This window comes from Lepisma saccharinum, chromosome 5 (genome assembly GCF_977018435.1).
Source record: "Lepisma saccharinum chromosome 5, izLepSacc3.1, whole genome shotgun sequence".
Classification (NCBI taxonomy): domain Eukaryota; kingdom Metazoa; phylum Arthropoda; class Insecta; order Zygentoma; family Lepismatidae; genus Lepisma; species Lepisma saccharinum.
The window spans coordinates 10330189-10357300 of record NC_139233.1 but is presented as its reverse complement, the minus strand read 5'-3'; the positions used below and the strand labels follow the sequence as shown (position 1 = coordinate 10357300).

The 27112-nt window shown below is 36.5% G+C and overlaps 1 protein-coding gene across 7 annotated transcripts in view; it reads right to left on the bottom strand.

Annotated features, from left to right (window-relative positions):
- The window catches only part of LOC145987648 (otoferlin-like), a 453910-nt gene that overhangs the window by 18138 nt on the left and 408660 nt on the right, over positions 1-27112 (bottom strand). For 6 of the 7 annotated variants that reach the window (XM_083122142.1, XM_083122144.1, XM_083122145.1 and 3 more), the window contains 9 exons: positions 26761-26895; positions 25030-25191; positions 22894-23024; positions 20882-21050; positions 12864-13050; positions 10514-10623; positions 9292-9429; positions 5785-6027; positions 1870-2004 (listed from right to left, as the gene is read on the bottom strand). In XM_083122142.1, coding sequence (XP_082978268.1) covers positions 1870-2004; positions 5785-6027; positions 9292-9429; positions 10514-10623; positions 12864-13050; positions 20882-21050; positions 22894-23024; positions 25030-25191; positions 26761-26895 — 1410 coding nt within the window. The remainder of the gene's footprint in view (positions 1-1869; positions 2005-5784; positions 6028-9291; positions 9430-10513; positions 10624-12863; positions 13051-20881; positions 21051-22893; positions 23025-25029; positions 25192-26760; positions 26896-27112) is intronic. The other variant, XM_083122148.1, reaches the window with a different exon arrangement.

The window sequence follows — 27112 nt, the reverse complement described above, 5'->3', positions numbered from 1 at the left end:
CAAATACGGAAAACAAACAAACTCCGTGGGATCATTCTTCATCAAGACAATGCCAGCTGTCACACATCTCGTCTAACAACCGACTTTATGAACAGTCAAAAAATCGAATTGATGGGTCATCCGCCGTACAGTCCTGATTTGGCACCCAATGACTTCTTCTTGTTCCCGAATGTCAAGAATAAATTGCATGGACAATGATTTTCGTCAGCGGAAGACGCCGTTGATGCGTTCAAAAGCCATATTATGGAGGTGTCTCAAGAAGATTGGAAAAACTGCTTTGACAAATGGTTCGAACGGATGCAAAAGTGTATTGACCATAAAGGAGAATACTTTGAAAAACAATAAAGCAGTTTTCAATGCCAAATTCCTGTTTTTTCATTGTTAGGCTCAAAATATAAATAGTGACCCTCGTACCATAGTTCGGAACAGAGGGAGTAAAAAACTTATGACCGATGTACCAATTACCATTTCGGTCTTTCTTCAAACTTCCCCGAGATTTTTTTTTGCTCTCTGAAAAGTGACACAACTGTCTCTCTTTTCCACGAAGCCAGGCGTATGATTAATCAACGTCCCCACTTTCTGACATGAGAAACAGTGTGGTCCCGGAGTGAACTCTAATCTTCAACCAGTCTACATTTCGCCCCTGTCACCATAGAAACTCATAAAATGCATCAGGTCGAAATTGGGAAAGGCAGATGGCGTACAGGAACGTGCCATTCTTACTGTGTTCCGGGGCTTTAATTTTTAAATACTCCGACGAGTTCAGTGGGAAACATCGCTCGCTCTCAGCATAGACTTGTAAAGACAATGACTCCCTCTGTTCCAATGATGGGAGCCAACTGTTCCAGTGTAAACAGACCGGCATATCAGCACATATCACAACCTGGGCCGAGAACATAACTTCCACGAGCGCACCAGCCAGTCTGCCTCACTGACAGTTTAGTGACAAGAGTAAAAAGTGCTGGATGTTGAACTCCCACCTCGCTCGAGAATATATATCTTTGCGCCAGTGAAGTTAAGACAACCAGGAAAAGCATAAACTTAACGAATTGTCAGAAGTGAGGTGCTCGCACCAAAGTTACGAGCAGCTTAAATTAATTTGAACCAGATACTTTTCACTCTGCACATCACCCACTTGAACAAGGGTTTGTTGTGTTTTCGTGCTACGCTATCATCCCTCCTCGGTGTATATGTGAGGCCACGTGTGGGTGGAGTTAAAGCCCATGAACCAATAGGAAGGAAGGACATTTCCCCCTAGTGCCTCAAGATTGAGAAAGCTCGGAAGTACAGACAGAACTAGGAACACTCCCACATCAGCATTCTTACCTATTGGAAGGGAAAAAAAAAATTCTCCTCGATTGATCAACTTTGTGCTCCAAAGTTTGCTTTGTGTACTGTGCTTTGTAGTCAGTTTTTTAAACATGAAGAGAAAAGGTGCATCGATAAAGACATTACTTACGTAAAGTATAAACTAGTGTTTATACTATGCAACGCTGGCCATCAGTGTTCAAGTGTTTTGACCCACTGCACTATGGGAAAGTGATTCTCACTTGTCGACAAGGCAAGTGGAGAAGGGTGGTGAGATGATGTAAGTATACGACGCCCATTACACATTTTCTCCTAACATGTTAAAGTGTTCTGATTCTTTTCCATTTGTAGTAATCATTGCTTACACTGGCTTGTGATCGAATACCAACGAATAAGGAACTTCATTGTCCTTCTCCGTTGGCTGAAATCCGGCCATAAACATAATACTACATCACTATATCTAGAATTTGTTCTGGTACATTTTTTTCAGATTTTCTTTACTAGGTACCAAACATCCATGCCAAACAGATCCGAACAGCCCATTTTTGTTTATAAACTCACCTTGAATTTCCCCACTATTCTACTTTCATCCTCTAATTCATCACCCGTTTTCTTTCCTCTTAACAGGTCGAATGTCAGAAGCCACTCTTTGAAGCCATTGTATTCAGGCTGACCCTCTAACTCACTGGGATGGATCTGCAAAATAACAATCACATTAACGCACTAATTGTCAAACATATAATATTTAATGATTGTCTTCATAATGCTCAAAAGAATCTTTATGATGCCTGAATCTAATTTATTTACATGCCATGTCATTTTATGAAGAAACTATTTTAAATATCTTTTAAAGATAAAAATTCAATAATCAGTACAGGCATGCGTATTTCATTTTTTTTTTGACAGAAGCACAAAATGTGAAATAACAAACTGTAATGTTCATTTTTCATGTTTTTGAAAGGTGTGAGGTGTATATTTTTAGTATGTTTTTTCACAAAAAGATGCACAATCAATCAACTGCAAATTGCAAAATAAACTCTTAAACTCGAAATTTAGAGTTTATTTACTGATGTCACACTTCCTGTCAAGTCTGAATTATCCTACAAGTTATGCAAATTGCTGAAAAATTATTAATTCTGCCGTAAATATTTGAGAAGCAAAATGAACTCCTTTACGTAGGAATAAACTTAATACTTTGACAACTACATAAATGTGCTATTAGAAGGGTAGTGCTTATTTTATGTAATAAGCGTAGTTTTTAAAACCAAATTTTGGATTATATTCACCATTTCGACACTGAAAAGCTATTTTATATACCACTTCTCATACCGAAATATGCCTAGTTTTTGTACCAAAATCTCGATCTTTTATTAACCATAAATATGTGGTTCTAATAATCAGTTACAGGATCTCCTCTTGTGGATGTCTTACATTCACAAAATACATCCCTTCTCACACAGCGCACGATGTACGTTTTTGGAACGTTCCCAACATCTCAGTTACGTAACATTACATTCACATAATTTAATGTAGCTATCTCACATACACTGTGTGGGTTACTTAAAAATTAGTTCAAGTTAGTGAAAATTATGGCTGAACCAAACTCTGTATCTGACAAGTGCAGTTTCAATTCCATGCAGGTTTGGTTTTGATACACATTCTTCTTTTCTTGTGATAAAATTATGTTTCTCGTTACGTGTGATTTTCAAATTTTGCCAACTCTGATTAGGCAGAATAATTGAAAATTAGCATGTTCAACACAAAATGTTTTATTGACAAACTGGAAAACATAAAAGGATACTTGCCGACCTCCATGGCAGAGTGGTTAACACATAATGCTACGATGCCAGAATGTCCCGGTTCAAATCCCAGCCCTGGCATGGGTGTTTTTTGTGGGTGTCCCTTCATCAATTTCACCATATCACAACTCATTATCTTCGTTGCAATTAGCTATGAGTAGCAGGAAACGAAGTGAAATAAACCAATCAATAAATAAATGAGGTACCAACTGATACGTCTAACAAAGTAATTTTGATGTGACGTAATACCTAAACTTATAATTAAACATAACACTTTCACAATATTTGTTTACTGAAATTTCATTTAATTTAAACTGGACACGTGAACTTGCAACAGTAGGAGGAGACATTCTTTACAATGTTAGTGACTGTGTACGTAATTTTGTCCTCAGAAGCTGGCCACTTCCAATAGTTTCCAGATGGAATCATGGTGGATACCAATATCTCTTGCAGATCAGTATCGATAGCTGTCACTTCACATGGGTAAACACTGTCTTCATAACACACTAAATACCAGTTGCCCATCTGAATAGTGTTGGGTAGAAAATTTTGAGCGGTATCCTCATTCTGATGAAACTCTAGAGTTGAATAAAAGAGGTGTACAATTCCATCTGATGAGCTTGACACATGGATTTTCTTTTGTATTGTATTTCCGGGTAAACTGGCACACTACATTTCCATGAATGGACAATGGACATGAAGTGGCCTATCTCTGACTGAGAAACATGCACGACAATTCCTTTTTCTCATGATCTTACTAGCTGCACATGCAAAGCCTACAGAACACTGAACGATAAGATCAGTATTTTTGACTACCTGTCTCAACTACCTGTTGCTCTTCCCACAATCCCGTCTACTACTCCTTTTCGATGGGATGTATTGAAATATTTCGAGATAATTGACCTCTTAAACTTATTTAATAATTTTACCCTGAACTTATTTTTCAATTCTACGGAAGTATCATCACTTCACATTGTATTTCATTGTGGATTTCATTGTCTACATTTGGACTTTCACATAGGAAAATAACTTGAAATGAACCTGAACAGTAAACAAAAGCCAATTTACACTGAAGATATTAAACCATGATGGACAGTACACTTTCCAGCTACCACCCTTTTCACCGTACTATAAATATGTAACCCAAATAGATGTGGATGAAAGACACTGTATGTATGCTAGAAACTTAATTAATTACGTACGTTACCCGTGTTATTGTAGTAAATCCTAGCAGTAGGATTCCTACATCATAGTGTGTACTAATAGTTAATGGAATTCCAAGAACTGGGTTGCACTGTACTGATGTGCCTGTTAATTTCTCAAGTCACACAATGTGTGTGACACAGATGTTTCCACTACTTCCGGGAACGGGAAGGAATTCTTTGTGGCGTTAAAAGTTAGCCTTTAGGTGTCTACTTTATCCTCAGAATAATGTTGCTTCTAGCTCCTCCAGTTCTTTATCCATATCAAAAAGTATAGATTTTTGTGACGTATGTGACATGCAACTGAGAAGCCCATGACTAGTCTATAGAAGTGTCAAATAGGAATATTACTTTATTGTCTGGGTAGAGAAGATCCTGCAATTGGGTTCTACATTATTTTTTATGAGTTTACCAGATTTTTTTGCTAGCTGGCAAACTACAAACAAACTACAATACATTTTATTTGATTTTCTGAACAGATCAGAAAATCAAATCAAATATATTATTTTGAAAAAAGTAACAACATTGAAAACTCTATTTTTTAAATACCTATATGCAAATTAACAAACAAAACAAATTCATTTTCAAAAAATTCAGGCCTTTTATTATGAAATTTCAATGTTTTGATGTCTTTATAGGGATTTTACTTTTGAGTTGTTTTAAGTCCACTTTATACACAGTAAGGCTAATCGGGACTGGACCTACAGTTTAAAGTGGGATCCAAACCACTATGTGCCTCCACCAGGTATCAAACCCGGGACCAAAATTTTACTTTTGGTTGCATGGGTTCATTGACCGTGAAATCACCCTAGAGTTATTTATGCACATAGATTAATGGAAAAATCACCACGGAAGTTTGCACACAATGGGAATCAACAGCCAGCTATACCACCATTGCTTCACTCTTTCAAACTACAAAGAAAATTTCATAGAACAAATACAGTTAAACGTCAATTCTTATTTAAACAAACACCATATCCTTATTACTTGCCAAACAATATACAGTGGAGCCTCAACTAGACGTTACTGATTTCACATTTTGCCATATTATACATTAAATCTTCATGGTCCCTATAGAACAAAATATTATTACATTTTCCCAAATTATAAGGTTTTCGTCTCAGTTTTCTGGTAAACATAAAATTGAGGTTCCACTGTAAATGTATTCACACATTGATTATGATTTATTGCCACTGTTCACATAATTCTCTTTATTTTGGGCCTAGTGTACTGAAGCAATGTATTTCTTAAGTTTTATTATACTTGTAATTTTATTATTGCTTTTCTACCACTTTTGGCTAATCACAAAGATCAGGATGAGAGATGATACGATGAAGGAACACTCACAAAGAACACCCATGCTCGGGCTGGGATTCGAACCCTGGATCCCATTGTGGCACACTGTGCTAGCCACTCCCCCACAGAGATCGACCCTTAGTTTTACAAGCTGTCATTGTTACATCATGTCACTGTACCTTCATTAGTGCTGTCTTCAGTTCTATCTTCTTCCGGCTCCCTTTTGGACTGAGACGTGCAGCAAACCTCGCTGCCGTGGATGTTCCTTTGAAGGTGTGTTTCCTCTTCCGCTCATCCTTATCACTCCCCGTCCACGAGAGCTCCTTCTTCGGCTCTCTCAGCTTGGTGTCCTCGACATTTGGCAGGGAACCGTTCTGCTGGTTTTCCAACTGCTGTGTCTCTTTCCTGGCTTCTTTACTTTCCTGTCAGGAGTAAAATACATCATACATTGATGTATTTTTCATGTTACGAGTGAAGAGAAAGCACACCACTAAACTCACCACCATATTATCAATATATACAAACTATTTTTACAGGGGAAGAGGGTGATTCATCAGTAATTATTGAGTTAGATTGATTAATTGCTTTATTTTACGTTGCTGAGGAATGGTGATGGATGAAGGGACAATCACAAACATATATGGATGACACAACATGGCCCTCACAGAGAGTTACCCTGGCTGCAAGACTAGGCGCCAGAGCCTCGTTAGTCTGAAAAATGCAGTCCATTGTGTACTACCTCGATGAGATGTTGACATTTAGGTTCCTCTACCCCTTACACAATGGTAAATATTGGGAACAGCTGAGAAATTAGGAATGTGTGACAGTCTTTTATTTCATTTTATGATTTGTGTTGTATAAATTGTGTTGAAGTTTTATGATATGACTTCATAAAGAACTGCCTTGTACCCTAGCGACAGGAGTCTTGCCAGGATTTTTTCGGATGGGGCCTAACTTTTGATGAAAGAAATAACAGTATGCTGGAAAATTGTTAGTGAAAAATAAGGTGTTTGTGCCAAAATGTTGTCAAAAACAAACTGACGTAGCAGAAAGTTGACGATTTTTGTAGTGTTCTTTACAGAATATGTAATAAATAGAGCCCGGAAGTTTGGCAAAATGCCTCTTTTTATCTACTGCATATATTGATAAAATTTTTCCGGATATACGTTTCTTATGTTGTTTCGAATGTTTTGGAAGCCTTTTCATTTTGCCTATTTTGCCTATTTGGGACCCCACTGCCTATTTTTAATTATAATGCCTTTTTTGCCTTTTTCAATGAAATTTGACAATTTTTTTAAAAAAATGTGTTTATAAATTATTTTTCTCCCAAAAAACGTTGTTGGCATTTATTTTTCTTCCGTTTATTATGTGAATAATTTTCGCCTTATTTAAGTAATATTGAACTCACGCATGTTTCAACATTGCTGAAGGAGAAAAGTGTGAGAAAAAAGTATTTCATGCTGAGTCAGGATATTGCCTTTTGGTTAAAATTTCTTGTGCATGATTGACTGCTGAAGTGGACAGGTTGATTTCGAACACAAAGAAAATATTTCTGAAATCTCCCTCTCGAACCCGAAAATTTCAGGAAGTTGCGATTGAGTTTAGTTTACCTCAGCAACCAGTCTTGACGAGATGGGGAACCTGGATATCAGCAGCTATATATTATGCTAACAACCTTGAAAAAATCAGTGAGATGATCGATGCTCTTCCAGAAAATGAAGCGACTTCAATTCGTGAAGTGAAAAAAAACCTGTGCTATTCAAATTTATTTTTGCACATTATGGTGCATTGCCAGAGACAATTACAATTAAAGCATCCATGAAAATGTTCGAGGAATCTATGCAGCAGATGATGGAAGTGCCAGGAGAAAAGGGGTCAGCTGTTGCGGAAAAGTGCAAACGGGTAGTGAGTTCAAATGAGGACCTGAAACAATTGAAAATAATATGTGATATTCTAAAAGGTGAAAATGCTGTTACCGAAATGAGTCCAGCTACATTAGCTTGTTTTATGTATGCTCCAATAACTTCTGTCGAAGTAGAAAGATCATTTTCTATTATGAAAAACATTCTCTCTGACAGACGACTATCAATGAATGTTGAGAACTTAAAAAGTACCTTGTAGTTATGTGCAATGAAGACGGAGAAAATTGAAATGCTCTTCCCAATTTAGATTTTAACATTTTGCCAGAAATTAGAGATAAAAGTAAGCGACTTCCAAATGTGCCTTTTTTCGGTTTATTTTGCCTTTTTTTCATTTTTAGTGCCTATTTTCCACATTATAAATGCCTTTTTGCCTGCCTTTTTTAACGAAAATAAATGCCTGAACTTCCGGGCTCTAGTAATAAATGTGGTGAAATCTATGGAAAAAAAACCTTTTAAAAATTAAGTAATATATACGTGTAAAACAACTGCATTATTTTGCAACTTATGCATGTACCCTGTAATTTATACTTTTGTAAGCAATTTCTGTCAAATATTAACTTTTTTGGTTATTATATTGTGATTATAAAAAATAAGGCCTTTACTTACAGCACATAGACATAACATTTGTTTGTGGTTTCAGTTCAATTTTCCTCCATAACATGAAAACATGAGCCAATGAATGAAAATCAATGTCATTTCGTTACTCATCATCCCACTGTTGACATTCTGTGACCAGTATCTAAGTGAATCTCTTTCAAGTACTCTTTCAACTCACATGGAAGTTTCTTTCCTGATGATGACACTGAGTCATGGCTGAAAGCTGCATTTTGAACTTTTACCCATGTTCATGCCTATGTTTTTGCGTTACCTGTTGCAAGGTAAGTTGAATAAGGATTGGTAGCTTTGGGATGAATAAGCATTCAAAACAATCCGAAATACTCTGGGAGTAATTTTTCATCCTTCTTGTTGTAATGATGTTCTTGCATCAACAAATGTTTCCTTTTAGTATCTTGCACCATATTTTAACAGATAAAAGCAAAGATAGTCATGCATGCTGCCAACATGCCATGAAGGCATAAAAGGTGATGTGAAGATAGGGACCCACACATTCGCAATCATGGCCATTTTGTGGAGGTGATCTAATCAGCACCATGCTCCAGCTGCCTTTATTCTCTCCCATGAGAGTTTCCCCAGGTAGCCATTAATTAGGGACTCGTTGAACCCCAGAGTGCCAACACTGATGGAAAAATTCCCACCTAAATTCACTCACCCTAGGAATCCAACCCAGGTCTTGCATGCGGCAGTAAGATGTTCTCCGATTGGATCACCCTGGCTCTCATCTTAACAGATATAATATAGGTACTCACGTTTTCCGACACAACAAATTCCAACGAGGATGGTGGCAGTGGCTACCGAAATTAATAGAAAATTACTTAAAACAGCTTCGCTGAAAACGTGAGTACTATATTATCTATTACCGCGTCTCTCATTCCCATAGTAAGAATTAACAGATTTAAATGTGATATTTGACGAAGTTACCATCAAATTGTGTGGATAGAAACTGAATTTACGTGTTTTGTATTTTTGCTTACTGTACATCACTTTTCTGCCTTTGTAGGATTATTACCAAGATGAAGATAATTTGACAACATTCATGAAGGGACCCACATGCAAAGGGATGCCCATGTCCCAGGCTATCACGAGAACCAAGAGCCTTTGTGACAACAGAATCTGTGGACGGTAAGATACAAAATTCAGACTCACCTCTATCATAGCTTCAATAGATGCGAAGTACTTAGTCCACCAGTCCTTACTTTCTTCATCGTCATCTACTTCATCTATACTCTGCTTTCTTCTTTTGTTTGCCTCTGTTTTCTCTTTCTTTGTTGGATGGCTTGTACCCTGAGGAGCAAAAAATATCAAGTGTCAAGTTCCAGTGAAAACATGAGTCTTGCTCCAGTTTGCATTTTTGTAACATAGTAGCTAATAAACAGGGCACACGATTAAGATAAAAGGTAGAACTTTAATGATCACACTGCTATTCACACAGATCCCCATCATGTCTAACTTCTAAAAGTTGTCCTTTGTAATAACTAAAATTGACCATAACACACAGACATACACACTGCTTTCCCCTGTTAACAAAGAATGCTACACAACCACTAAGGGCCTCCCCGATGGCAAAGTGGTAACGTCGTTGCCTAGTAATCAAGGGGTGCCAAGTTTGATACCTGTTGGAGGCACATTGTGTTTCAGATCCCACTTTAAACTGTAGGTTCATTCCCAATTATCCTTTCTATGCATAAGGACGACTTAAAACAATCAACAACTATTAACACCGGAGCTGTTACCACAGGGAACAACCTCCATTTCCACTCACTAATTTATAGAATGCATTTAACAATTTAAAAATTTAACATTTAACTATTTTAAAAATAGACTTCAGAAAAAAAATAGGAAAAGTACTATGTCACATTAAAAAATTATACATAACTGAAATTTTATACTACTACTTCAATGCCAATAAAAATAGCACACACATGAGTCATTGATTTATGGAATGATACCATATGAAAGCGTAAAACTGTATTAAGAACATGTTATTTACTCCAACATTTATGGAAAAAAAGCTATTTCATGTAATTTTCATTACAATCCTTGTGCATGTAGGATATCCCAGTTCCTGAATTCTTAGAAACATATCCCCTACAGCCCTGAAGAACATAACCTGATTCATGCTTTAGGGAAATTAATATACTGAAATGAAGTAGGCCTACTCAATTACCTGCAGAACTGATTTTTATGATGATCTCTCAATTTTGGTGGTCACTACCACCATTCTCTTAGGAACTTGTGATGTGCTTGGCGAGAACATCATAAAAAACTGTTTCCTGGATAAGTGAGTACTTCATTTCAGTACACACATATACTGAATTAACAAATGGTGTCAATAAAAGGAAATTGAAGTTGGCACATGTGTACTTACATAATCCAACACTACCGTTGCATCTTTGGGCAGTAGTGGACTGTTCTCATGATTGCTGTCCAGGACAATGTATGTTGTTGGTGACAGCTGATTCACATTAAGGTCTATTCCTGGAATTAAAAAGTAAGCAATGTAAGCATTCTATTAGAATATTTTAATTCTATTGCAAAGGAAATTCGATATAAATTCGTATCCAATCACATAATTACTATTTTATGTCTTAACTATTTTCTCACTGTCATATAATTACGTACAAAAAATACTTTTATAATGCTTAGAAAAAGTGTTATATAACCAAAACTTTGTCATCTTGGTATCGAATCCAATACCCCTTGATTACAAGGCAACAACGCTACCACTATGCCATCTGGGAGGCCTCTGAATTTCTGACTTATGCAAAATGAAGCAAAATCATTTCGTGGCGCACTGTGTAGTATGCAAATTTCTCTGCTTAACAGCTGAACACTATGTACCAGATGGTCATAATTAAAGTGATAATATTCATAATACGAGGGTTGCTGGAAAAGTTTCTGCAAACTACCACCAACAGTGGCGCTAGTGTTCCGCTATTATAAAAATCGGAAGAATAGACCTTTCTTATGTTTAAATTATCTTTGATTGTTTGTTTAAGCCTATTCGTTTATTTTTCACAGCAGATGGAAGTAGTAGTTTCGTGTGAGAAATGGAAATTTCTCGTGAACACTTTTGGGCAATGCACCGAAACAATCCATCGAGCGACTTCATTTGGCTTTTGGGGATGAAGCACCATCCAATAGGACTGTGTATAATTGGTTTTCTGAATTCCAGCGTGGTCGCACATTTATCAGTGATGAATTTCGTGAATGTCGTCTATCCACGTCTGTTGTTGCCAGTAATGTTGATGCTGTGCGTGAAATGATTGAGAGAGATTGGCATGTGACATACCGTGAGATTCAGGCATCCTTGAAAATTGACATGAAAGCAATACATACGATTTTGCATGGTCATCTGAACGTATGGAAACTTTCAAGCCGTTGGATCCCACACAACTTGACCAAAGCTCAAAAACAGGCTCGTGTAAATTGGTATAAGGAAATGCTCAAAAAATTCAACCGAGGTAAGTCAAATTTGGTGTACTACATCGTTACAGGGGACGAAACTTGGATCTATTCATACGAACCCTAAACTACAACAACAATCCACTGTTTGGGTGTTTCAAAGTGAGCCGAAACCAACAAAAGTTGTTCGTTTGAGGAGTGTTGTCAAGCACATGATTGCTTGTTTCATTGGTTATACTGGATGTGGCAACAATAGCTTTAGAAGATCGAAGGACTTTAAATGCTGAGTGGTATACAACAATTTGTTTGCCAGAGGTTATCAATGAATTGCGTAAAACACACCCAAATCATGGCATTATTCTTCACCACGACAACGCCAGTTCTCACTCAGCACACCAAACTGTTGATTTTTTGTCCAGTAAAAATGTCGAATTAATGACTCATTGTCTGTAACCACCTGATTTATCACCTAATTACTTCTTTTTGTTCCCACATATGAAAAATAAGATGCATAGTGAGCGATTTGTGTCGCCTGAAGCAGCTGTTGACACATTCCGAACAGCGGTTTCTGAGGTATCAGCTTCAGAGTGGAAAAAATGCTTTCAAAATTGGTTTGAGCGTATGCAAAAGTGTATCGATCTCAAGGGTGAATACTTTGAAAAACAATAAAGCCATTCGCAGAATTTCATGTCTTTTTTCATATTGATTGCAGAAACTTTTCCAGCAGCCCTCGTAATTCAGAGCTATCTGGAACCTATTTGAAGCAACAGATTGCGGTGAAACTTGGAATACAGCCCATGGTGAGAATGCAATGTAAAAAGATAGTTCAAATTTTGACCACCAGGCGGAAATGTGGCACTGAAATATGGTGCACAGTGAACATCCTGCGAAATGCTTTGTGCAACCATTGATCATGCTATTTTTTGCTTCCAAAGAGTCATTCACATTAACAGTGCACACACTGAACACTGCAGTACTGACAAACTAAATATAAAGCTTTGCATCTTTGACTTGTTTCTAGTTATTTCAGTGCAACATTTCCACCTGGTGGTGAAAATTTGAACTAATTATTTTCCTCAGCATTTGCTTCCCCCTGGTGTATTTGGTAAACCCGAATTTACCACTCCACAGGATTCAAAGACCAAAACCAAATTGTGACACATGGAATTTGGCCTTAATACTGATGATAATTTGAATCTTTTAGCCATTCATAAAAACCAATACATGGCGGTCCCTAATAATTTAGAACACCATACTTCAATTCTTATGCACTTTGAATGATTTGAAATAACAGAAAGCTGAGGAAACCTCACCTTGCAATTGGAGCAATGACCGTTTCCTCTCCTCTGCCTCTCTGTCCTTCTTGGTCATCGGCACGTACATGTAGCGGTGAATGGAGTTGATCATGTGGGTTCCTACAAGGGTGTAACGACCAAAACTACGACAGTCAACACAGCGAATGGTCAGAGGAGGACAGTAGAGCTCTTGCTCTGGCAATTCCTGCGAATAAATCACATCCTAAGGGATACAGCAGTATATAAAAGCAATATTTGTGCACGTGTGTTGCAACAGTTCTTTAATTGAAGGGGATTTTACATAATGTTCTCATCTGTACAATCACATGTCATCTACAAAGAATAAAGAAAATTCTCTTGTAAACTTTATTGAAATATTGATATTCTCTTGTTTTGGTACAGGTTGTTATTGTGATTTTGTTAGATTGTGTGAGAAAGTAATATAATTTTGATTTTGTTATTCAGCATTTCTTTTGTCACATTTGGCTAATTGCAAAGATGAGGATGAGTGATGATGTAATGAAATTGATGAAAGGACACTCACAAAGAACACACACAGGCGCGTGCCCAGGATTTTCGTAAGGGGGGGGGTTATGAATCCAACACATTTTCCAGTTCACAGGTCACATTTCTTGTAATAAATTAGATAATTAATATACTTGGATTTTACCCCAATGGACGCAATCAATATATTTGCTATGGATGCTTCATGTTTTTATTGCATCATATAAAAGCACCTGCTTGAATATTTCCAAATTATTAATATTTTATATTTAATTGCTCAAATATAATTTTTAAACAAAAAATATGTACACTCAACATTGTAATAACATTAAAGAGATTAAGACTACTTGATGTCTTAAAGACAGTAATAAATAAGGTACCACAGTTCAACAATTTAAATTCTGAAATTTAGGCATCGAGGTATCTGTGCGAGTTCTGACAATCTGTCATCACAAGTAACTTTTATATCCCGGTGAATGTTCAGAGCAGCTAACCCATTTAATCTTTCTTCACAAATCGTATTTCTAAGATAGGTCTTCAACCACCTCAAAGTTGAGAATGATTTCTCATTTGATGTTGTTGTTGCTGGGATTGTACATAATATGCGCAAACGTGTGTTTACCCAGGGAAATATTACTTCACTGCACATATCAATTACTTCGAGCATTTACTGGACGTCTTTGCATTGCTGCAAGATGACGATACCACAGTTTCATTTCAGTGTGAGCGTCGTCGCCTCGTAATCAAGATGTCCCGGGTTCAATACCCGGTGGAGGCTCATAGTGGTTCGGATCTTACTTTAAACTTTAGGCCCAGTCCCGATTAGCCTTACTGTGCATAAAGTGGATTTAAAACATCAATTCAATCAACATTGTACTTGTTGAGGAGATGATTTTGCTAAATATTGTGTACATTTTTGGCATTGTATTATTATATTATTGGTCAAAACATTTGTTTAACAGTCGACAAACAAATACGAACCCCTTCAGTAATTAACATTTTCTGCAACAGTGTCATTAATGTGTCATATTCATTTTCATATTAGGTCTATGGAGAGGAATTTTGTATGTTGTTAACGTTATGGAACTGCGAAACCAACTGTTGAAGGGACCACTCTCCCCTTCCCCTCCGAAGCCCAGTACCGCACCACAGGATCTGTCACTGAGCCCGAGAAAATCTTGCCAGACAGTGCTCGAAATGGAAATTCGTAGCCGAAAAGGGAGGGGATATTTGATCGATTTTGGAAATACAAGGGGGTACATCCTTGTATGGATCAACATGGAGACAATACAGTATGTGGAGGATGCTCAATATCCAAATTATTCTAATTGGGGGTATGCTTTGTGAAACTTTCTTAACTGGAGGCAGCATCCCCTACTTCGACCACTGATGCCAGAAAAGATGCTTTCAAAAAAATGAATTTATTACTGCACATACATATTACTTATTGTATTTGTTGCGTTTGTACAAGAGAAATATTCAGAAGATTTGTAAGGAATATTTACAGTTCATAGGATGCCTACCTAGTCTATCCCGTGTCGTAATACAAATTTTATCCCTTTCCTACAAAATAATAAAACTGTCCATGGCAACCGTGATTTTATAATGTGGTTGCATACATATACACTGTATAGTAGCACCAAGCTTTCTGGGACCTGGGAAAATACGTGAACCACAGGTTTCCCCATGGCTTTAACTAGCAACACTAGTGTCACTGCTCCGACGCCAGGGTTTCAAATGCCTTGGTGGATCTATAAGATAGATAATATCATTTTTCGAGGGTTCGTGAACAAAACAAAAAGTAAATGATTGTAAAGTCCATTTTATATTCAGATACGTTAATCGGGACTGGACTTAAAGTTTAAATCGGGATACGTACCACTGTGCAATGCACCTTCACAGGGGATCAAACCCAGGACCTCTTGATTACACCACCATCGGTGAGGCCCCTTAAATCATTGAGGAAACTCGTTCATATTCATGTTCTCTCGCCCTGCGAAAGTTTATTGGTGATATAGGGTAACATCCTACACACGTCTTCCAGACATACACACGCGGGCACCCCCCTCCCCTGCACACACGATTGTATACTTACAGCACATGCTATGCCCTCCCAGAAAAACAATTCTAAATCCGCCTATGGATATATCTGCTATCAAATAATGAACGTCACTTACCTCGACAGTTCCTTGACATAATTTTGCAACAAGGTTTCCAATATCTTCTGTTATGCCTTCTTGTTGAATATCAAGAGTCTGAAAGTTCGCACGTTTCACTCTCGCAATTCGGATGGAATTCCTCTGAACTTAAATCGACCTTTTCTGACGTTTTATTTGTGGAAGGTGAAGCTTCAACTTCCATTTTTTGTTTCTTTTGGAAATAATCTAATAATGTATTTCTCCTCTTTTTTCTATCCATCTTTAGTTCCACGTCAAAAATCTATTACACACGCAGAAATGTAACACACAACACGACCACTTCGACTTGCTACCTTGCAAACTGCAACTCGCTACAACCCCAGTGAACACCAGGACTTGGGACAAAGATACCGGGCAGTCGAATGTCTGAAACATGCATCCAGCTTGGTCCAGCTCAAATTACGTCACCAGTGTTGACAGCAACCAGTAGTGTCAGTAGTGTTGGCAACTGCTAAATTATTTACGCACAAATTCAAGTGAGATCTTTCACAAATGTTACAAGAAAATTCAATAAACTGAAGGCTGGAAATTGGTTGAGAAAAAAATATCTAATTTGTAAAGAGCACAAGAGTAAAACGTATACTATTTTGGCATATTAATTGTCTTTATTTTGTTAATGAAACTGACTGGGCCAGTTGCGCTATATAACGCATCCCTCCCTTCCTCCCGGCATGCTATTGTACAAAACATCGCTTGCCTCCTTCGTAAAACCATGCCTCGCTACTGCCTGCAACAATTATTATTATTATTATAATTATTGATATTTTGAAATAAATATGCATCCAGGTGCGATATAAGATTTTGACTTACTTTGCCTACTAATTGTAGTGATTCAAATCTCACAGAACTTTGCTCCGCTGGCATAAATGGTATAACAAGGGGAAAAAAAGGAAAGGAAAGTTAGCAGCACTGTCGTAACAGGAAAGGGAGGGTCATTCTCCTAAGAGGGTCATCGTGGGTGAAAGAAAGGGGAGGAGGGATTCCTTCAGTTCGCATTCCAAGGGTTACGGCTCTTTTCTTGACCATACTGAGAAGGAAATTCTCCTTCTTTTTCAGTGACTAAGGAATGAATGAATGCCTGTGCATTGCTGTAACTCAACTCCAATATTATCAAAAGTAATTGAAGAAGCAATACATTTCTCATTGGCAAATGTAAACATTTTACAATACTGGCAATTTGGTACTCAAACACATTTATGAAATAAAATTTATTTTTGCTTTGATTTTTTTTAAAATGACGAAACCAATGGGGGGGGGGGGTTTAACCCCCACCAACCCCCCTCTGGGCACGCCACTGAACACACATGCCCAGGCTGGGATTCAAACCTGGGACTTCTGACATCATAGTGAACTGTGCTAACCACTCTGCCACGAAGGTCAGCGAAAAGTAATATAATCGTATGTCAAGTGCATTCTTATAACACAAAATAATATTGCAACAGATGGCTTGCTTACACTGGGAACAGTTATAGAGTGAGAGTTAGTGTGTGTGGAGGGGAGGGGGGGAGAAAAAGAGAGAGAGAGAGAGAGAGAGAGAGAGAGAGAGATACTCACACACATATATATATATATCGTAAAACAACCAAAAATAGAAAACGAGAGAAATTATAAATAAGTGTTAGAGAATCTTCTTCATTTGTTACATATACCATTTAATTATGTACATGAGGAAAATAACTATAAATTATAGCAAATACCTTTCAATTAAACAACTGCTGCATACTCATGAAAAGAAAGCAATTCTTCATGGATCAATTTTGCATTAATACATTTTTTCACTAGCATAATCTATTGTTGAATATAATGACAAATATTTTCATACAAAATGTATATTTTGCTTCCTTACTTAGTAGAATAATAGGAATATTTAAATCAAAATTTGGGGTCGAGGGGTGACCCAGGGTAAGGTGAAGTGAACATATAACCTCTCCCTTGCCAAGACCGCAGTGCTTGTTCGATGAACACATCCTTCTCGAGGTGACCCTGATTTCGCTAAACACTGTGGATCTAGACTGGGAAGTCAATAAAAATCTCTGAAGAGGGGCAGCAGACTCTTCAGTACTGGCCTAGAGTTAATGAGGACATCAGTCCAAAAGAGTCTAGAACCATACAGTCACAGGAACAGAATGGCTGTGACACTGCGAGGGAGTAAACCCTCCAACTGGCAGGCCGGAAAGCCATAAGAAGGCAGCCCCTTCATTCGGCTAGACTCACTGTAGGGCTAATAACCCATGTGGCGTCGATTTTATTAAGAGAACACATAAGGTAGATAAAATGGAAATGACAAGCAAGAAAATGAAAATGATTATTGGAACATGGAATGTAACCTCTCTGACAGGAACAGAATGTGAGATAATAGAAGGAATGGAAAAATACAAGATTAAAATCTTAGGCATAAACGAGACCAAAAGGAAAGGATCAGGACAGATGATGATGAATAATGGATATACCTTAATATTCTCAGGAGTAGATAAGAAAGAAAGAGCAAAAGAAGGTGAAGGTATAATATTTGAAGAAGAATGTACAAAGAAAATAGTAAATTTGGAACCAATTACATCAAGAATATTAAGAGTAGATATGGAAATGGAGGAGAAGATATCACTTTTTCAGATCTATGCACCTACAGAGGATGCAAATGAATGTGAAAAAGATATTTTCTATGTCAACCTACAGGATACTATGAATAAGGCTAAGGACTTTGCAAGACATGTGATCATCATGGGAGACTGGAATGCAGAATTAAAAATGGACCAGGGAAGGGGAAAGAATGTATGGGAAAGCATACAGCAGAAACAGTGAAAAATAGCAATGGAGAAAGAATGATTGAATATTGTATATACAATAATTTACTTATAGGAAATACATTTTTCCACATAAAACAATACATAAAATAACATTTGTAGCAGAAAGGAGAAGAGCAAGAAGTGCAATAGATTATTTCACTTACACAGAAAATACAAGGTATGCAATACAAGATGTTAGAGTGTACAGAAGTGCAGAACTAAGCACCGATCTTAAATTACTAATAATGAAAACAAGATTTCAGGAACCTAAACAAATACAAAAAGTAAAGTACACAAAAAATAGGAGAACTAAGGACAGAATGCAAGCAAAAGGAATTTAAAAGGCAAGTGAAGGAAGAGTTGAACAAAAGAGAGAGAGAGCTAAGTATCCAGAACCAAGATAAAGAAGAATTAGAAGAAAGATGGAATATTCTAAAAAGAGTATTGATTAAGACAGCTGCAGAAGTTTGTGTGGCTTAACAACTGTAGGAGATCAAAAGAAAAGATCATGATGGTGGAATAACGTGGTTAAAAAAATAGTTAAAAGGAAGAGACAAGCATGGAACAGGTACATGGGAAATAAGGCAGAGGAGAAATGTAATGAGTATGTTCAGAGGAGAAATGAAGCAAAAGAAGCAGTCTGACAAGCAAAGAAAGAATCATGGGAAGAGTTTGGGTTAGAAATAGAGAAAAACTATCAAGGGAATAGTCGAATGTTCTGGCAGACAGTAAAAGCAATGAAAGGAAAATATGAGAAGAGAATAAGAAACATAGAAGATGAATCAGGAAAGATCCAAACAGAAACTGAAGATATATTGAAGACATGGAGTGAGTATTACGAAAACACATTTAGAGATGAAAATGGGAAGATGAATGAAGAAGATGCAATAGAGAGTGCAAATGTAGAAGAGGATGGAAGAGATGAAATAAAGATGCAAGAAGTGGAGGATGCAATAAAGAGAGTGAAATTAGGAAAAGCAGCAGGAGCAGACGGGGTATACCCAGAACTAATAAAGATGTGGAAGATTTGTAATGAAGCATGGAAGAGAATTAAAATACCCAAAGATTGGGAAAGAAACATAATCATATCAATGCACAAAAAGGGTAGCACTGTAAAATGTGAAAATTATAGAGCAATCAGTATATCTTCAGTAGCTCTAAAAATATACACAAGAATCTTAGAAAGAATGCTAAGAGATGATGTAGAGGAGGAGTTAGAAGAAGAACAAGCAGCTTTCAGCAGAGGAAGACAAACGCAAGATCACATTTTCACGGTACGACAAGTTATAGATACATTTCGTTGCAGGGAAAATAACTATTTGTAGCCTTTTTGGATTTAAAGGCAGCTTTTGATACAGTACCACCACAACAACTATGGTCAGCGTTACAGAAAATAGGAGCCTCAGAAAAACTAGAAAGAAGAATACAAAGTGTCTACAATACAGTTAAAGGAATAGTGAGAATAGGAGGCGAGAAATCAAAAGAATTTAACATGAACAAAGGAGTTAAACAAGAAGATAGCCTCAGCCCCTTACTATTTAAAATACTAATGGATCAAATACATAAACAATGTAGAAGAACACGAAAATGCAAGGTAGGAAATAGGAAACTGAAACCAGTTTATGTACAATCACTTCTGTATGCTGATGACATAGCATTAATAACATCAACTAAACAGGAAATACAAAATACAGTAATAGAATGGGGCAGCTCAATACAGGATAGAGAAATGACAGTGAACCGAAAGAAGAGTAAAGTAATGCATATATCAAAGCATGGAAATGAAGACAGATTGGAAATAAAATGGCAAGGAGAACAGCTAGAACAAGTGAATAGATATGAATATTTGGGAACAATAGTAACAGGTGATGGAAAAGTAGAAGAAGAAATAAATAGCAGGGTTCAAAAAACAAATAAAATATATTACCAAATATGTAATACAATAGTAGGAAAAAGGAAGCACAAGAAAATACTAAATTAAGGATTTATAAAACCATAATTATACGAACAATGCTCTATGGCATAGAAAGCTTAACGCTCCAAAATAAGCATAAAAGTAGATTAACAGCAACAGAGATGAAATACCTCAGAAGAGTCGTAGGAAAAACCAGACGAGATAGAATCAGGAACACTAAAATCAGGGAACAGCTACAAGTAGAATCAATTGAAGAGATAATAGAGAGAAGAACACTGGGCTGGTATGGCCATGTCATGAGAATGGGAGAAGAAAGAAAACCGAAACAAGTAATGGAAGCGAGATCAGAAGGAAGGAGAGGAAGAGGAAGACTCGGATAGAATGGGAAAAATACCTGTCAGAGATGGTTACTAAAAGAGGGAAGACACTAATGGAAGTTAAGAGAATGGAACAAGATAGGAAGAGTTTTAGCAGATGACTGAACGACCCAGATGCCTAACAGCATGAAGGGGAAGAAGAAGTAAGAAGAAGTAAGTTAGTAAATCAAAATTTAACTTTTAATTTCACAGACGCTTCTTTTTATTAACCATAGTGTATATGATGTTTTAAATAATGTTTCTACTATTGATCACTTACCAGATCAAGAAATTTCACTGGTGTGCTGAAGTTGGGGTTCTTCCTAGCATTCTGTATGACAGAAGAGTAGAGAATATGGCCAGCACATTCGATGTCAACTCTTGGCTTGTCAACAGTCATGAGGTGAACCCGCTTCAAATCACGAAGGCCCCAGAACAATACTTCTATCCTGGGAAACAAAGATATTTTTCAAGGCTCTTAAGTTATGAAATACCAAGCAATAATGTGAATTCACTTCACAATACATGTACATTTATTCCTACAATTCCTCTTCGATGATTCATAATTACATATGTGCAAACAATATTAAAATTGAACAAAATGTATTTCCCCTCTCCTCTCCTAAAATTTATGATTTTTGAATAATTTTATTTAACAGAAGATTCCAAATACAGAATTAGTCATTTTACACTGGAAGGTATTAACAGCCAAAAATTACAACAAAAAACAGCCTTCTAAAACGTGCCAGATTTTCAAATATGTCTATTTGGTTTGTTAAGTTGTTATATTGGCTGGGCAGTCTGTGGAACAGGGAACGCTGGACGAGGCATATTCTTGGCTTCCGAGAAGCAAAAAGTTTAGTGCTTCTTTTTTTGCGAGACGGCACTCAAAAGTGAATTTCCTGAAGAAGGCCATCACTTCTGATGTTGCCATGGACTATTATATGCAGGAATATATGGTCTGCCAGTTTATGTCTCTCGTGAGGAGTTTGGATATTTAACATTTTCAAAAGAATGGGCTTTGCAAGTGTTTTGTGGATGGAATTTGGTGATGAACAATGGCCAGGTAGAAATTTAGAATGCAATGCTTTGTTTGAAAGTCCACTTTATGGAGAAAAAAAGTGGCTAATTGGGACTGGACCTACATTTTTTAGTGGTATCTGAACCACTACGTGCTTATACTGGGTATCGAACCTGGGACCCCTTGATTACAAGGCGACAATATTACCACTATACCATCAAGGGGAGCCAAGCCGCATTTGAGTCATAACTACCAACCAAATATAGGTGAAAGCTTTAGTGGCAGCTAAGCATGGTCACAAAATAGGGAGTAGCTTTAGCATGTCCAGGAATATCGAAACCAAGGATTTGGCAACATGAGTGGTTATGATTATTTGTCTTTTAACTTGACGTTAAGGAAACAGTATCAGGTAAAGTGCTCTTTATTTCGGTATAAAGAAACATACAGGAACAATGAATTCTTGGTCTTCTTAATTTTTTTGGAAACAACCATCTACATGGGATTTAAATCTCCCAGCTGCTGAAGTTGTTCAGCTTTAGGTTTTTTTGGTAATATCAATCAAACAAATTTCTATATTTTCAAATCTAGAGAATACCTATATTTAAATCATATTTTCAGAGTTATTCAATGACAGTGTCCACACACATCTTGATCTGTGTGAATTTTTTTGATTCATGCATTCTAGATGCACTATGTTTATGACTATAATATTTGAAAGTAAGTAGCATTTTCACCCTTCACACAGTTTTTATCACACTAACACTTAAAAAATGAGAAAAATTAACACTTGTCATTTACAAATAACTTGAAAAAGTACTATACAAATTTGCAATTTGGTCTGTGGTATTCTTCCACAATGCTTACCAATTGGGACAACTTAGAAATTGTTGATGTTTGACTGACAAAATCAACATTGTACAAGTAGTTTTCTTATATCCCTATAGATGGTGGTAAAGACCAACACCTTTCTGGTCAAACAGTAAAAAACAGTTTATGTTTACTACCAATAGATGGCATCTAACATTAATTAGTTTGACACCAATCATGCAGCAAATGTACACATGTACATCAAACCGTCATTAACACATAATTCCGCGAACGTACATGCATACGTCATTCTACCTTGAGGGGTTAACCCTGATGAGACTGTCAGAAATGTAATTAAAATTCTGCAATTTTTCTGTGCACATTAGAGACAAAGATGCAAAGTTTGTTTTTGAATTTTCAAAAAGAAAAAAAAGAATGATTACAGACAATAGAGTATAAATTACCTGTATTTGGCAAGCGTTGGTCTGATGCCCCGAGGTACAGGGAGGATTGGTCCAGTTTCAGAACTTGAAGATATTGCTTCTTTTGGCATTGGAAGATTGGGAAGTCCAACAGGTTCTCGGGTGCTTGTCAGCTACGAGAAGATATCACATATCTAATTTTAAAATGTAGATTCACTGAATTTGCAAGCATATGAGAACGAACAATACACATTTCTCCTCTTACGAACCAAGCTTACTCTTTTGATTTAAATGTAACAGTACATGTAGTTGCTAAACAGACAAAGGGTGTATCTCAGTTATCAGATTTTGTAGGGGAAACATAAGTTTTTCAAAATATATGTTAGTCATTGTTCATTCAGTCATTACGGGCATATATCCTGTAGTTTCAAGGGATTATAAATATAAAATATGTGAATTAAAGCATTTTACAACTTAAGTAGTTTCTTTTTGAAACTGAGATACAACCTTTTGTCTCTTTATTGGTGATATACAGGGTGTTCCGTTTATAGAACTGTAATAAAAGCATTACATTGTTGATTGCAGCATGAATTCTTTTGCGTAAGTCTGGCATATCTCAAATATTTGTAACATGCAACTAATCCTTAAAACTCCAAAAGAAGTCGAGAACTGTAAGGTCCGTTGACCGTGGTGACCATGTCATGAACAGATCCTCCCCCAATCCATTGCATTGAAGTTGTTTTCGGACTTCTTTGGCCAAATTGCCTTGGGAAATGCTGGAAGATTGTTCCTTATAGAAATTGAGGCACAGCATATTCCTGTAATATGCCCATGTACATATTTCAACTCTGCAAGTGCTAAAACACAAAACACCTTCTGTTGTGGCATCCACATGGTGACTGGCACCTTCTCAGCAGTTTGAACAACTCTACAACTCCTGCGTATGCGCAACCTCACACGGAGCATTGCCTTTAAAACTTTCTGTTATTTTCCAGCATTCGAACTAGTTACTTCAAATGTTACGAATTTTTATTTTATTACAGTCCTATTTTGGAACTAAATAATAATCTTTACAAATGCTAGAGATTGCATGTGCTGAGGTGGAATGCCGTTTACACATTTGCAGTGCCACCAGTGATATGCATGTTGAAGTGAACTAGGCACGTGATAAAACTGTCTGAGTTTACGTATGCATGTAAGAAGTCTTGGAAATATATCATGGTAAGTAAAAAAATAGAATAATTTCTTTTATTACTCCTAAGTGGAACACCCGGAATAATCAAAGTTTTAAGAAATGAATCCAACAAAACAAATATGATTGACAAAAAAAGTAATTTATTAAAACAATACCATAAAGTTCTTGCCACAGTTAAACACCTCTATCCAATATAGATTCCTGCAGAAACTACATTGTTATCATGGACATTGGAGGCATTACCTCATTTGCCCTCCCCCCCCCTACACACACACACTCACACCCTTGCTACTGTCTTTGGGCAGAGTCACTACATTGTCCAACAGAATGTGTAAGGAAGGTGGGTGGGTGGGGGAGGGGACTAATAATTATTCTTCATACCAGCCATATCAACAATTTTAATTTCCAGGGGTAGTTGACAGTTGACACATTTTCAACTCCTTACAGCACTTACAGAAACTAGGTGAAGGTACCCCCAAATTACCCTCCACAGTCCTGTCGATGGAACGTTAAGAGGCTTGGAAATTAATTCAGCTTTTTCTTGTATGTACGCATTGCTTGCATTATAGAATTATTTTCTTGTAGTTTACGGTTATTACAAGCATAAGAAAACAGTTTTTCTTTGTGACGTTATATAACGGATTCTTTTTGTTTAAAAATTACTAACCATTGTTATAACTGTATCTTTAGTCAAAATGAAAATAAATGTCTGATGAAAGGAGCGTGTGTTCTCCTGAAACGTCACAAAGAAAAACTGTTTTCTTATGCTTGTAATAACCGTAAACTACAAGAAAATAATTCAGCTTTGTTGGTTGTAATTTGACCATAAGATGTGTGGTTGGTTTTTTCTGGGTAATAGTGAGGTACCACAAAATAAGGTCCAAAAGACCTGCAGGAAAGAGATATAAAATTATTTAAAGATATACCAATACATGCACACACACAAAAAAATGGTAATTGAATACAAAACCATTTCTACTTACCTCAAGCATCTCAAAGCAAGCAAGCAGTTCCCCGGCATGGTCTGGTCCCCTGTGCAGTTCGTACCACTCTAAAGATGGGGGAAACTCTGGCTTGGAATAGGGTTGTTCGCTCAGCTTCACATGAGGCTTCGCTATTGCTCTTCCAATGAACTCAGACTTTCCCTGGAAACACAGTGGAAAACTTGCATCACTCAATAAATATAAACTTTCCAGAAAGCCTGTAATAAATGCAACATTCCAACTCAAAATGTGTTACAAAGACGAAAAACATGCATATGCTTATTTCGAATATGGGAATGTAATAACCGATATTTAAATTGACTTGATTGATTGATTGAGTTGGTGTTTTAAGTCCACTTTATGCACAGTAAGGCTAATTGGGACTGGACCTACAGTTTAAAGTGGGATCCAAACCACTAAGTGTCTCCACCGCGTATCGAACCCGGGACCCCTTGACTACAAGGCAACAACGCTACCACTGCACCATCGAGGAGGCTCTATTTAAATTGACAGTTAAATGTTGAAAAAAATATATTTCGAATATGGCTGATTTATTTTCTGTTTTGATAAAACATGTAAAAACTGATGTTGAAAAATAAAGAAAAATTATCAATTTTGGTGTATTATTTCTATTATTATTACTAATAAACTATTATGCTCAAGCCTATGTATATTCTAAATTATAAAAAATACCAAAATAATTTATGAAATGTACAGTTCAGCTGAGAATAAGATACTCTGTGACAAAGATTTGTTTTGTGCACAGGAAATGAATAATTATATTTAGAGCCATTGCTCTTGGGTTCAACTTATTACAACTATTCATTACATATTGCTGTACACATACTATATTACACAGTGGCATGCATACAAGGTAAGCTACCGAAGCACTGCTTGGGCATGCAATTCAAATTTTGCATAATTCCCAGGATATTTACACTCCTGGGTCGAGAGGCATTTTTACGGAGCCCGTGAGACTAAAATGCCGCAAAGCAGTGGTGTGCGATGTTTTTATCAAGGCAAGCCTGCCCCTTGATGTACTATTGTTTATTTAAAAATTATATATTCAGTGCTTGGGCTATCTAAATGGTCACCGCACGCTACTGATATTACATAAAGACAAGATAAAACATGTGACTTTATTATTAAGTGTGACTTAATATAACATTTTTGACAACTTTTCTGTAAACATAAGCAGAATTTTCAGCAAATTAAAAATCAATAATCAATTTCTCTGGTCTGTGCTGTGTATAAATCTAATCTATCTATTGATGACAGGAACAAAGCATAGATACATTTATTGTGAAAAACTTGCAAACATTCCAAGTTATTGTTACTTTAGTTTACTTTTGCATTTAGATGCTTTAGTTTTATACAAAAGTAATGTGGTATGATTTTATTGCTACCAGACAATCATCTCTAGAAATTGCACTACATGACACTAAAATTGTAGCTAATTTATTTTTTCATAACCTCTTTTATTATATAGTTTAAATTTAGTTCCAGTAAGAACACAGATTATTTGCTAACATTTTCATTATCATGCAAAATAGCAGATAACAATAATACATTCATGTGGAATAATTTTTCATCAAAATATAGTACACAGTTCACAGTTTTTAATAACAATTTTACCAATCAGAAACATGGTTAACGCCACCACACTGAATGCATTTAACAGACACAATAATTAAATATACTGAAAGAAAAACTAAAATATTATTCACTTACAACTTTATCTTGATCAAATATTTCTATAATAATTGACGGTGGATCACTCTTAATGTCTTCCCTCGTTCCGTAGACAAGCACCTCATCAAACAGCAGCATCTCGTCCCATGTAGGACTCAATGTCTCATCGATTACCTGTAAAAAGATAGCAGAGAACTTGTAAACGTATGTAATAGAAAATTATTATGTATTACATTGTAGGGATGGATCGATATAAAATTTTGGGCGTTACTGATGCAGTACTGATAAAAATTTACCGATACCAATATTCCACCGATCCGAGATGAAATTTGAAATGGTTCATTGTCCTCCTTAATAAATGTGTTACTAGACGAACCAGGATTTTGAAATG